The following is a 14,506-nucleotide window of genomic DNA, read 5'->3' as shown; positions in this document are numbered from 1 at the left end:
CCCTAATGATTTCTTCCAACAATCAGTTTGCCAAACTACTCAGAAAGTTAACAACTGGTTCTCCTGAAGTGGTGCGAACTGGCTGAATCCCACCACTGACTTTATCCTTGTCTGCTACTGCACATACAACAGTTATACTTATTTTGAAAGTTAAGCATGGTTTAGACATCAGCCAAAGCCTTGATTAATTGCCTAAAGGTTTTGCTGATTCTGAAAAAGTGGGTATCCACTTATACATGTAGTCCTTGACTTACAACAGTTCATTTCATTTAGTGATTGTTCAAAACTACAATGACATTGAAAAATGTGACTTATGAGCATTTTTCACAGTTACAACCTTTCCAGCATCCCCATGATCATGCGATCAGAATTGAGATGTTTGGCAACTGACTCATATTTATGATTGTTGCTGTGTCCCAAGGTCATGTGATCCCTTTTGTGACCTTCTGACAAGGAAAGTCAATAGGGAAGCCAGAGTCACTTAACAACTGGATTAATTTATCAGATGCAGGGATTCACTTAACAACTGGGGCAAAAAAAAAAAGTCATAAAATGGGGCAAAACTCACTTTAAAAATGTCTCCTTTAACAACAGAAATTTTGGGCTCAATTGTGGTCATAAGTCGAGGACTACCTGTACTTGCAAGGAGAGTATCCCCCCAATTAGAATACTAGTGTCAATAATGTTCTCTCTGATAAAGGTATTATCGTCAAGATGCTTTATAATCATTGCTGGTCTAAGTATATAGGGAAGAAAACAGGCCACTAATAATAATATATTCCGCTCTAATTAAAATTTTCAAGTGAAATCATTTTTCTCACTGTATTTATGCTTCCCTCCCCAGCATAACAATTGCATTTATGCCTTTAAGAAAAACTGAATTTTCTGAGAAACCGAATACAAATGACAATTCTCTCATCTTTCTCAGGACTGCAGATGTCTTTCCCAGCACAAGAAAGCTTTTTCTCTCTCTTTGCAGACCCTGCTAAGGGGATGGGGGGTGGGGGAGGTTCACCACAGAAGTCAAGTGCCCTGTGTCTGTTCAGTTATTTGAATGGTGTGGTTAGCATGAAATGTATTTTTGATTGACAGTGGCAGTACCTGCTTATCTCTTTAAAATGTGTGCCTGGTAAATAACAGAAATGAGATTGCAGGTGTGCGTCCACAAGAAGTTTGGGAAGGAGCCAAGCAGTTAAGCTAGCTGCTTACCTCTTATAAGCTATTTGAAAGCACTTAGTGCCACCTCTAAATCTCAGAGAAACCCACAGGAAAACTGTCCTTGGATCAGAATCCTTGAAATTTAAGGAGCAGCTGAATCTGGCAAGCAAAGGAGAATTTAGTTAACCCTTTGAAGCAAGGATGGTAAGAAGAAAGAATGTGGATTTTTATTTTTTTATTTTTGTGCCTACCTCTTAATTCTTTTTTTTTTTTTAAAGTGACGATGTTTGTATGAACTGAATATACACAGGCATTCAAAACCATGGGGTAATTTTCAGTAGTGTGACTTTACAATAAAATGTCTTAAAATAGTTTCTCAGAACTTATACAACTGTTGATTTCTTTCCAAATAAATCTTTGTTTAACTTTGTATATAAAGTATAAGTTTATGAAACCTTGATACGTAGCTGAGATTAGTTGCAAAGTTGAAAATTATTCTGGTGTGATTCTTTTTTTTTTAACAACAAAAAAAAAGCCCTCCGATTGGTCCCAGCAGCAACTACCTGCTAACTGGTGAAGATTCACTGTGAATACCATGATGTGCAGGAATGTAAATCCATTACTTTACTTTTTTTTTTTTTTTAATATTGAGCCTAAATGGAATTGAAGGCAACAAATCTCCCTTTAATTTAATTTTTTAATATTATTTGGTATTCATCCTTCTGAGCCCGCCCCAGAAACTGACTTATTTCAAGTCATATTTAATTTGTAATTTAGCTAATATAAATACCACAGGCATGTAAATGATCAATTTAACAAAATTACATATGAAGTGGTTTCATACTTTTCAGTTAAATTGCCTTCTATTGTTCTCAAATGTTAAAAGTAAAATATTTTCTCCCATCTGTTCTTAAATACCATCTTCAATATTTTTGATATCTGATAGCAATTTTTATCACTAATCATTCAAGTTTTGTGAATTACCTAAATTACTCTTTCTCAAACTTGGCAACTTTGAAATGTGTGGACTTCACAGCTGGGGAATTCTGGGAGCTGAAGTCCCCACATCTTAAAGTTGCCAAGTTTGAGAAACAGCGATCTAGATAAATAGTTAGGAATGTTAGACTGCTGAGATCTTCTCTAATATGTGTAAATTAAGAAATAGAACCTGCATGTCTTGATGTATTATATTTAAATAAATACACATATTGAAAATGACCATTCACAAGGTCTCAATAGAGAAGTTTGTATAAGTAATGAAATAATAAATTTGTACCCAATTTGTAGCTCAGCAGAATATATTGCAACAATTTCCAGAAGGATATACAGTATGTGTTAGAATAGAGCCTTCTAGCTCCTTACTGACAAATGTATAATCCTTATATCATAATAAATGTGCTAGTCTTTAGGATGCCAAGGATTATTTGGCACATACTTCCTGGCCATGTTGAATGAGAAGGAGTCATTACATCTGGAAAGACCAAGGTTTGGAAACACTAAAATAATGCTTGATTTATCCTTTTTTCAGTGAGTATACACTTTCCCATATTCAAGAAAGGTATCTCAAAGCATCTAATATGACAACTGTCTGTAAGAAGATTCTTGCATCTGATAAATTAAATTCTTAATTTATCAGATGCAAGAATAGTCAAATAAAACCTCTTTAGCTACTCCAAATTTGTATATTAATTTATAGGAAGTGGTGGAATTCAAATCCTAATTACATTTCATGAAGCAGCTCTGATCAAAAGTATTGTATGATACAAGCAGATTTAAAATGAAGTAGGAAATCTCTTGTCTTAATAAAGTTATGCCTGCCTTTCTGTGCTTCACGATTTATTCTCCAGGCTGCAGCACTAAATATTTCACTATTTAAATCTCTCTGAATTTAGTTGGCCTACCCATCTCTCTACTTTGCTTCTTGCCTCTGGATGAAACATAAGACTGCCTTCCATTGTTAATTTGATGGAAGGTAAGACCTCAGACCTCTAGGCATCGTAAAGCTGGCAGCAGCAGAGGTTTCCACAATGCTATATTAGGGCAACAGTCAGTAATTTTGTAGACTTAATATGGGAATTTAATTAGTAAAAAAACAAAAAAAAAACAAAGACAGGAGCCTGGTTGTCATATTAATTTTTTTAAAAAGAACTGTAAAGTCTTGGGGTTTGAGGCTGAAACTGAGCCTTACAGCTCCTTGGATCTACAAAAACATTAATCATTTTGCTGAGACAGGTGGGCCTCAGTAAAGGTCTATAGGCCTTAGAATTTTTGCAGGGAGAAAACCTTACGATCAATATCTAGGATCAAAATATTATGTATCTATATGAATAAGAGGGGGAGCTAATTGCAGCAAAGATCATTAAATTCAAAGGCAAACTGGAAAAACTAAAATTAAACAAGTTCTAGTTTTTGAATAGCTTTGTTTTTTCAAACCTTTGTAATTGAGCAGTAAAATTAGCATTAACATTAAGGTAATCCTAGGACTGGTGCTTTTTTGCTTGCTTGTTTTCTAAAGGAGAGTTACCTGTTCCCATCAAGCTGTTAAAACTAAAACTATATCTGAAATGTGCGTGATGCATAAATAGGTACCTACAATAATTCCAAGTCCTTAGACATTGGCCAATCCAAATCTCTGCAAGTATTTTTTGTTTATCATGCTACATTTAAAATGCTTTAATCTGCATAGAAACGGGTATGATTCCACTGGCATCAGAAAGAATTCTCCTCAGCCATTTTCTTATTGGCTTCAGCTTCTATGTTCCTGTGGCTCACTGGTGCTCTTGATGTACTTTCAACAAGGTGGAAAACTAAAATCTCACCTGAGCTATGTCAGTGTGGCCTATCTATTCTGCTGCACCTCAGAATAGAGAGAGCTAAACCCAAAATGTATCCAAGAGTCTTTGATATTGCATGGGGTGCTATAAGATAACTTTGGTGGTGGCTTTCAATACTCAAACTACTTACTCAGCACACTGTAGAGCTTTTCTTTTGGATCATTTCAACACCTTCTCCTCTGCGGTACTAGGTGGAAAGCACAGTGCCCCCACATTCTCTGAGTGTCAAACCCAGTCTCCTGGTTCTAACACAGTGCCTTTAACTACTGCACCAAACTAAGTCTCAGAGTTATGGCATTAGGAAGGATTTATTTTCTTTATTCTGTTTCAATTTTATCTTGCTTTTTATCTTGTTTATCTTGTATTTTATTCATTTTTTCCTAAGAAAACCTCATGAAAACATAATGTCCGATGAAAATATGAAGGATGCTATGTAATGTTTCAGATCATACTGAAATTGAATTTACCATAATACATTGTACTATTTACAACACAGACAATGAATCTACAATAGTATTACTGACATCATACTCATCAACAAAATAGTAATAGGTCTTAGGGTCAGTGCTGAGGAGAAGATGACACGCAGTTGATAATAGATCATCCTCACTTGGAGTGGGATGAGTTCTTGACCTTCCCTGCTGTGTAAGCGTGCAAGTGTGTTTACGTCTGTTCCATACCCTTTTCTAGGTATGACAACTTGCCACAGCCAACTTGCTGCAGCTAATATGCCACAGCCAAGTAGCCGCAGGTCAACTCGCCACGGGACATGAGTTACACTAATTCGAAAAAATAGTGGAATAGAATCATTAAAGAAAGGAGGGACAAAATGAAATATGAATGACAAACATTAAAATAATTATAGACATCGGGGATAATTCAATAATGAGTTAAAGTTAATAACTGGGAAAATTATCTTTCAGTATTCTCCATTTGGGAAAGAGATTTATGTTTCCTATATACATCACTTTTTTCTTAACCTAATAGTATGTGGCTTGGTTGACTTGTTTTTATTATCTGCTTTGCACATATAAATCTGCAAATCACTTCGTTCCTGTGTATATGGAACTAACTAATAGCTATATATTTTAATGTGAGTCATTTGCTTCATGTTTTGATTTGTGGACTCTTGTTCAGATGGTATTACTTTTTGATTATACAATAGTGATTTATCTTGAGTGATCAAAACATATTCTTGTCCTCTGGGCTCATTCAGCTGAGTTCATTATATTTAGCATTTCTCCACCCCCTCTCTAGTATATTGCTTTGAACGTGTTCAGTGTATATGTATAAATTGCCAGGTGTGACAGTATCAAACATAGATGTGATGGTTTGCTTGTTTACTCTTGTTTGGTAGTACTTTTCTCTGTTGGACTCATATAAGGAATGTGGCAGTTTACAAGTCTCCGTTTTCAATAATCAGTGAATATCCTGTATTTGATAGTCCTTTTGTTCTCTACAAAGTACTTTTCTGAGGGCTTTTCGGAATGACAAACCTCAATTTTTCCAGTATTGGTACTGTCAGTGTCATTATAAAGGCAACCATGGGCGAAACTGGGCAAGTATGAAATGGTAAGAATGCTTGAGGCATATTTTTCATTTGAAAACAAGTTCCTCTGAATTTGCTGCAGTTGGAAATTGTTGATAGTTTTCAACCTAATCTTTTCACCTTATTCTTTCTTTTCAACTGAAAAAAAAAATAACTGCAACATAATAGCTTGATAAATGTGGGCATATATATTTTTTTTGTCCTCTTTTAACATGATAAGGCAGAACTGATGTGTTTGGTGCATTTTCTTCAAGCCTGAATAATCTGCATATTCTGTATAAAATGATCACTGTGTTGCATTATCAGTCCTTTAAAAGATGGTCCACTCTTATAGAGTAACTTGACATGATATTACTCTTATTCCACAGTTGAAAAATCTTGCCACAGAACTCAACGCATCAAGCTCGGATGCTCTGTGCTGGTCCTCACACACTAATCTGGACTTGCAAAAGACTGTTGGATAACACATATGACCCACAAAGAATGTGTGTGTACAAGCATGCAGATTCACACTTGTTCATGGTACTTTTCAGTAGTACTTTGAAACCTGCTTTTTTCCAGGCCTGCCCTGATTTACTTCAGGGTTTAGAAATCATGTGAGAACATATACAGTATATGGCCAGCCTCCTAGGTGTTCCCTTGGCATCAGCACTGTACAGGATAGAGGAGCACTAGTTCCACATAATGGTTTTATTCAGGGGTGGGTTCTATTTACCTTTACTACCGGTTCGCAACGGGATCGCATGCGCAGATTGCTTCTGATGACATCAGGGTCAGTGGACGGAGCCTCCCGCCAGTTTTACTACCGGTTCTATAGAACCGGTCCGAACCGGGGGCAACCCACTACTGGTTTTATTCCCATAGTCACAATCTTTTAAAGCATAGTTCTCCAGACATTGCTGAATTATCACTGCCGAACAATAATTGCCAGAATGCTAATGTTGAGAGATGCTGAAGATTATAAATCAGTAACACATAGAGGAACACCCATTCTCCAACTCTAAAAGGTATTAGTTTGAAAAGTTCCTTTAAAGACACCCCGTGCAAAGCTTCTAAAAGATTTGATGCAGTGCTTAGTGTCCAATAAAGCAGAAATGCTTCTTTATTCCCGTTTGGTATAGGTAAATGTCTAGCAAATAAATTGATGAACAAATGTCTACAAAATAAATTGACATGCTAGTTTTGGCAGGATGATGGAGGTAAGCACTTTACATGTGAAGACCATGTGACCCCCCAAAAAAAGTCATCTTGAGGGATGCTGGCAAGCAGTTCACACAACAAGAGCTCTATTCAGCCAGTTAATTACTAAGCATGGCAATTAATAAAGTAAATCTTACATTTGGCAAACCTGTTCTAATTCATTTTCATTTCAGCTATCTCACTAATAAAGACATAGTCAGACTGGAATAATTGTTCCCTACCATTCCTCTGTTGAACTGTTAGTGTTTGCATATTCATCTCCAAAGCTTCTTGTTATCTACTAAGCAAGTTGTCGTATTGTCACTGATGATAAGTAATTTAGGGGTGAAGAGAGGAATTTTAGGATACTTCTGACTTGGGTTCTTCTCCCCCGCATCCCCAATTTGCAGTGCTCAAAAGGCTAGCATTTCTAAATCGTCTCTCTTCTGACTTCTGTTTTTCAGTCTAACAAGGTTCCCGTAGTACAGCCATCTCATGGGGTCCATCCACTCACCCCACTCATCCCATATAGCAATGAACATTTCAGCCATGGCTCCCATTCACCACACCTGCCAGCCGACATCAACCAGAAACAAGGTAACTAATTCTTCACCTCTCCTGTGATACTACCCTTGGGGGGGGGAGAGATGTGCTTTAAAAAGTGTGTGCTGTGGGGAATTTAGCCATACTCATGAAATTTGGAATGTCTGCCACAGACATTCAGTTTCCAACTCTGTGCTTCATCGTGGACTCTGCCCATTTTTATACACCACCTTCATGTGTCTTGGAGGTCAAACTGCATGTTCTCGTACCAACAGACATATTCACTCAGAGAAATGGAGTAAGTAAGTAATCTTGGGGTTTATTGGAGGCCAATTTTTCCTTTTAGAGCTTCTCTGATCTGATACTAAACCTCTGAGACACATAAAACAAAGTATCATAACCAAACAAGCACTGTGTTTTAATACTTAAGAATGGAGAAGCAGATTGCAAATCACTGAAAGTATCTATGACACTGCGGTTTAGGAAATTAAATACCCTATTGCTTCAAATCCCATTTTTAATAGAAAAAAATATCACTATGTTCTAGTTTTAAGTCCTCTGTTATAACAGCCAGTTAATAAAAGTTCATATCTTCAGCTAATGTATCTTGGCTAATTGTGAATCATTCTCAAGAGTTTATCTGGCTCCCTGTGCCTCTAGAAATAGCTCAACTCACACTTATTGAATTGCAAACCCTAAAAGTTTACAGAACATTTGTTGTTGGGACCTTTCTAACATATACAGGTAGTCCTCAACTTACACCCACAATTGAGCCCAACAATGCTGTTGCTAAGCAAGACATTTTTTAAGTGAGCTTTGCCCCATTTTACGACCTTTATTGCAACAGTTGTTAAATGAATTTCTGCAGTTGCTAAGTTAGTAAGATGGGTTGTTAAATGAAGTTGGCTTCCCCATTGACGTTGCTCGTCCAAGGGTCACAAAAGTTGATCACATGACCCTGGGACACTGCAACCATCATAACTGTGAGTCAGTTGCCAAGCATCTGAATTTTGATCATGTGACCATGGAGATAAGTGTGAAAAATGGTCCTAAGTCACTTTTTTCAGTACCCTTGTAACTTTAAACGGTCACTAAATGGACTGTTGTAACTACCTGTATTTCCATTTATTGGAAATCCAGTTTCTAGATCAGGAAAGAGTGACTTTTCACTACTTTCCATTTCCTGACTGAATTCTAAGCATATCTTCATACTAGCTTGTATAGGGTATATTGGAAAAAGAAACTTGGTACATTTGGGCTGACCTGTTTAGATTAGAAAACGATCTAATAATCTTCAGGAGTATCATAATCATCATTATCATCAAAATAATGAAAACATTCAAGATCTCAGTTACAAATCTCTTGCTTCTCATTTAGAGAATGAGAATTGCTTCTCTGAATGACTAGATTTAAGCTGCAAAATGTAGATTTGATGGCACCATAGCTTTATCTGTTTGGGATTTAATTTTTATGAACCATCCCACAGCATTTCAATTTGATTGGGTGAATTATTCAAATATAGTGAAGGCTAAAAGCAACTTAATTTGGTAGTAGTTCTATAGAGCTTCTTCAAAGCTTGTTGTAATATATGAGAACTACTAGACCACAACTCCTTGTTCCTTGTGTTGTGACATTTTCTTCTGGTGGACTAATTACTATCAAGGAATAAGTTTAATTTAAAATTCCATTATAAATTAATTTTATAATTTTAATAATGACTTCATTCTGTGGTATTGGTATTGAGTGATGGCATTAATCCATAATCCATTATAAGGCATATAATCATGATATTTCTGCACTATTGAGAATATCAAACTAAATGAGACCATGGTACAAAAATATCAAAATTGAAATATGAAATTAACAACTGAGATGTTTGATTACTCTGTTTCTTGTAACAAGCTTTGCTATCACAAGACAAAGAAAAGGTTGATTAACTGACTGATAAAAATGAGGATTAATGTTTTTGTATATATGTTTTTGCATATACTTTTGGGACTGCTTTTTTAAACTCCATGAATAGTGTGGTTTTTTTTTTTTAATGAACTAAGGGATGAATATTTTATATATAGGCAAGAAAGCTATTTTGTTAGTTGCAAAGTCGTGTCCGACCCATCGCGACCCCATGGACAACGTTCCTCCGGACTTTCCTGTCCTCTACCATCCTCTGGAGTCCATTTAAGCTCACGCCCACTGCTTCAGTGACTTCAGTGACTCCATCCAGCCACCTTGTTCTCTGTCGTCCCCTTCTTCTTTTGTCCTCAATCTTTCCCAGCATTAGAAAGCTATAGATGCACCCAAGAATGAATGCATAACCCTCACTTTGTCTATAAAAATCTTTGTTTGAGATGAAATGCTGCTGAGAGCTAGAATATGAATGGAAATCCTTTTTCATTTATAATTCATAATTTATCCAAAACTCAGATTCACAGGCCAAAGTACTTTCACTTGCAGTTTAGTTTCGTCACCTACCTACCGATCAGTCTTAACACTGAATTACTTACATATCTACTCACAGAACTAATATAAAAACAGAGGATATCTGGCACAGTCTGCACAGATTTGTTCTAACTTGGCTTGCTCACAAAGCAAGCCAAGTAAATATATAGTATTTATATATTTTTATATAAATATATATATATAAATTACTATATTTTTACTATAAATTATATAGTAAATCCCTCTTCCTGTCAAGAGTATCTTTTCATAGAGAAGGAAACAATAACTCCGATCCTGTCAGAAAAGATATTTTCCAACCCAGCAGAAGAAAAGTGTATGAGAAAAGTGATCCCTTCCTTCCTTCCTTCCTTCCTTCCTTCCTTCCTTCCTTCCTTCCTTCCTTCCTTCCTTCCTTTCTTTCTTTTGCATAGTGTCTTTCTCCCAATCTGATTGCCTACTAGAGTTTATACATTGCCCTTTGAATCTCCCATGTGCATCTTATTTCATATACTCTAGATGCAATTCATACCCACAATGCAATATTATGTAGGATAGGATAGGATAGGATAGGATAGGATAGGATAGGAGAGGAGAGGAGAGGAGAGGAGAGGAGAGGAGAGGAGAGGAGAGGAGAGGAGAGGAGAGGAGAGGAGAGGAGAGGAGAGGAGAGGAGAGAGAAGAGTAGAGTAAAGTAGAGTTGAATAGAAGAATAGAATAGAATAGAATAGAATAGAATAGAATAGAATAGAATAGAATAGAATAGAATAGAATAGAATAGAATATTCTTTATTGGCCAAGTGTGATTGGACACACAAGGAATTTGTCTCTGGTGCATAAGAAAAGTCTATCATTAGGATAGAATTTCATAGAACAACATTGTCTTATTTTTTCTTCTTCTCATTCTGCCCTACTTTGGCTTCATTTCACCAACAGGCACATGTTGCAGAGAACCTGCTGTCGACCTACATTCAGAAATAGTACAATCATGTATGGTTTTTGGCTTTCCTAGACATTTACATTCAATCTCATTGCAACATTTCTGAATGAACACACCTTGTGAGATATAAAAATGCTCCATCCATAGTATTTCTCAGTATGTTTGTTTAGAACAGTCTTTTCTTCTTTCACTTCCACTGAAATAATTAGAAATTACCTGTTCATTTCCCCCCCGCCCCCCAAATTCTAAAATCACAACAAACTTGAATATTGAATATGATTAAGCAGGCTGCCAAACACAGAGACTATGGAAAAGTAGGTATGAAACTGAAAAATGACTATATCTAAGCCCCTTTGAGTATTGTTTGGACATTGTTTTTGACAATGCAGATTTTGCAGATATTGAGTTGGTCTCCCAAGACGTTTCATTGTCTTCTCCACACATTAAAAATACTCTTAGCATATCTAACCTCTTGGAAATGTTCACTTGCTTTTCATAAAGACAAGAGGGAAAAATTAGTTACTAATTCATACAGTAAGTTACTAGATGCTCCACAAAGGGCAAATATCCAAATCTGTCAGAAAGTAGAGAGTGAGATAGTTCAAATCTTGCTTGGCTCTTTAGGAAATAAAACATGAAGCAACTTATAACTTGACATATTGAGAAACTCAACCAGGGATTTTAAAATTCTCTGTGAGTGTTCCTAAAAGACCATTTCTTAAAATAAAAACAAATAAGCTTTCTCTGATAATGCAAGGCTCTTCTGGTAGCTACTCTTACTGAAGTTAGGAGCATAGCTAATTACGCAAGCCCAGTATGATTCTTTATCTCAAATTATACCTCAAAATCTTTGGCAACCAGTGCAGGGCTCACAAAATCAGTGTTATATGCTCCCAACATCACGGGTCATCAACAGGTGACTACATTCTGGGCCAATGTCAATTTACATATAACCTTTAAAGGCAGCCCTATGAAAATATAATATAGTAGTCTAGCCAGGGATGTAGACATGGATTACAATTGCCAGATTCTCTGCCACCAGTAAGGGTCAAAATTGGTGCACCTGTCACAGCTGGGCAAAGGCCCCAGTAGCCATGGCCACCATCTACTCTTCTAGAAGAAGCTGTAGGTCCAGAAAAATCCCCCAAGCACAAACCTGCCCTTTTGCAGGTAGTGCCTGCCCATCCAGAGAAGACCTTGGATGAACAGAGAATTTGATGTGATGTGAACCTCTTCTTTTCTGTCCTAAGCTGCAGGTCCCTCTTTGCCCTAGGGGTATAATAATGACTAACCAGGGCTGTATTTTGTTTCTGAGAAAACAGAAGTAGGAAGGTTCACTTACCCGCTCTCCATTTTTCTTCTTCATCAATTTACACCTCTTTGGCTTTGCTTTCTTTCAGACATACCTAAAGATTTTTTTGGCTGATTTCTCTCTCAACCTTCAGCTTATTCTGAGCTTTATCTTCCTGACACAATTCCTAAACTTTCTGAAGCCAACCTTGATTTTTTTTTTCTTCAGTAATAGGTCTCTCTTTTGCTTCCTATAGATGTTCCTTTTCCTCTGCAGTGTTTTAAAGAGCCTTGTACATATTCATCCTGGCCTAAATTTCTCCCATTTTTCATTGTGATAAGAATATAATTAGGTTTTCAATATCTCATTTTGCGGGATTTTCTTCCTTCCTTGACACTTCTCTGTTAAGATTTCAGGCTATTGGTTCTGACCTCTCTTCCCTTGGAGTAACAAATATCCACTCTTCTGAACTCAGGTATACTTATCTTCATCAGATCTTCTCTTTTGTACATCATGATAATCCATTTAATTCTCTTCAAATAATCACCACTTTCACTTCTTCAGCCAATCCATCCTTGCTGATAAGGGTTCAGTCTAGGATAGCAAACCTCAATTATTCTTGTTCTTTCCTTCACTTTCTGAAAAATAAATCCAGCAAGAAAGGTGGGGGGGCTTATTTGTACTTCTAATCTTTGTAGATTTGCAATAGATGTCAGGATAATTGAAATCTCCCAATATCACACTTGAATGTTTCTTTGAAGGATTGGTCATCTGAAGCAGAACACATATCATGCTAAAATACTTCATAGGTTCTCTGTATTTCACAATAACCCAATGAAGTATGCCTTCTCAGTACTGCATCTCTATACAGCAAATGTTAAGCTAAGAAGCAGGAATACTTTTTTATTTACTTAATGGATAAATGAGTTAAAGCATGAATATAGGCAAATGGGTGGAATTTAAAAACTCTGAGTCAAGCTTAATTTGTTGAGTAGTGGCGCCGAGTAAAGCTCATCATCTTTTCCCACAAGAATCCAAGCAGGTTTCTTGCAAGCTTTCTTCATTTCAGCAATATAATTTAGGGCAAAAAGGAAGTCAGTTTCATATTGTTATCCTTCAGAAAGCAGGTTTCTAAATTTACATCTTCTCTCCAACTATGCATAACACCAACTGTATCCCCTCTAGATAAATTGAAGGTTCCACTCATCTCCCACACTGCTTCCTTTCCTAATTCTACCTTGACTACCAGTATGTTCTATTCATTCTCTTTTATCCTTACTCTTCCAAAACGCAATTGGATTTTCTTGTTTTGTTTTTTTCTTTGAAAACTTTCCACTTCTCATCCAAGAAAGTTCTTCAGAGCTGAAGTCCAATTGCCTTTTGGAAAAAAAGCAGCTTTAGGACAACCATGACCTTGATAATTGTGAATTTCCATAGACATTTGCTTTGGATACTTTTGTCTCACTCACTTCCTCTATGCCTCACACCATGTAAACTACTTGCCTGCATGCTTTGAAAAGAACGTTGCAGATAAGAAAGGCCAAGAATATTTATCTTAGTAATAAATAGTAGGAAGAACAAGGTGAGGAGATGAATTAACTGGCTATTGAATCATAGCAAACATGGATCTTCTGAATCCATTTTGATATAAAGCTAGAAATAAAGGTAACCTAAATTTCCTCATGTTTTCATTTTCTGATAGGTGTACACCGTCCTTCGCAGACGTCAGATATTTCTGGTTTTTATTCCCTCCCTCCCAGTGGGGTTGGACAGATAACACCTTCTGTGGGATGGTAAGTATTTAAGGCCTTCACCTGAAGAACATTTTTTTAAAAAAGCAACATTGGACATGTATTAATTAATTGAATTTTAGTATGTTTCCTAGATTCTATGTTTATATCTCTGAGTTCATATTGAGTGAGATATTGGTTCTCTCTCTTGCTCTCCTACTTTTTTTTTTATCAAGTATCATTGCACAGAGAATTGGAATGCCTTCATTAATTGAGCCCTCTGCTGCCATTCGGAAATAATAAAGAAAATCAGGTTGTAGAATTTAGATTGTTAACCAAAGCAGGGTACACAGCTTTTTCTGAGCAAGAGCTGCACGTGGCTATTGAGTGACCTGGAAGGAGCTGACATGCTCCAAAAAATAGTAGTTGGAACCAGGGAGGAAAAAAATGAAGCAATTTCATTTTATTTCATTTGCATTTAAACCTAAATTTAAATAAATAATTGTGTTTCCCTTTTTATATTGAACTTTATAATCTGGTAATAACTTTTAAAATTCTTTGGAGTACAAATATGACCCCATGATTTCTAGTTATACATCTCTGCAATAAAAAAAAAACCTGTGTAGCTGTTCCATCATTCCTTTTGTAATTGGTTTTTCAAGATAATAAAAAGATAGAAATGATAAGAAACCTGAAAAGCTTTTGTTGTGATAACTAAAATTCTTTGTTGACTGTAGAAAAAAAAAGCATTCTTTGCAAGCATTCTTTGTAAGAATAATTCTGGATAGGCAGAAAATATTGAGGAAGGAAGGGAGGGAGGGAGGGAGGGAGGGAGGAAGGAAAGAG

General features: G+C 36.3%; 1 protein-coding gene across 1 annotated transcript in view; it reads left to right on the top strand.

Moving 5' to 3' along the window:
• The window catches only part of TCF7 (transcription factor 7), a 143,447-nt gene that overhangs the window by 79,337 nt on the left and 49,604 nt on the right, over positions 1-14,506 (top strand). Inside the window, exons 4-5 of the mRNA XM_070937305.1 lie at positions 7,185-7,317; positions 13,633-13,723. Coding sequence (XP_070793406.1) covers positions 7,185-7,317; positions 13,633-13,723 — 224 coding nt within the window. The remainder of the gene's footprint in view (positions 1-7,184; positions 7,318-13,632; positions 13,724-14,506) is intronic.

The sequence above is a fragment of the Pituophis catenifer genome, unplaced genomic scaffold, assembly GCF_029215685.1.
Source record: "Pituophis catenifer annectens isolate HBS135680 unplaced genomic scaffold, rPitCat1.0.hap2 SCAF_2, whole genome shotgun sequence".
In the NCBI taxonomy this organism is placed as follows: Eukaryota; Metazoa; Chordata; class Lepidosauria; order Squamata; family Colubridae; genus Pituophis; species Pituophis catenifer.
This window is presented reverse-complemented; position numbering and strand designations above follow the sequence as displayed.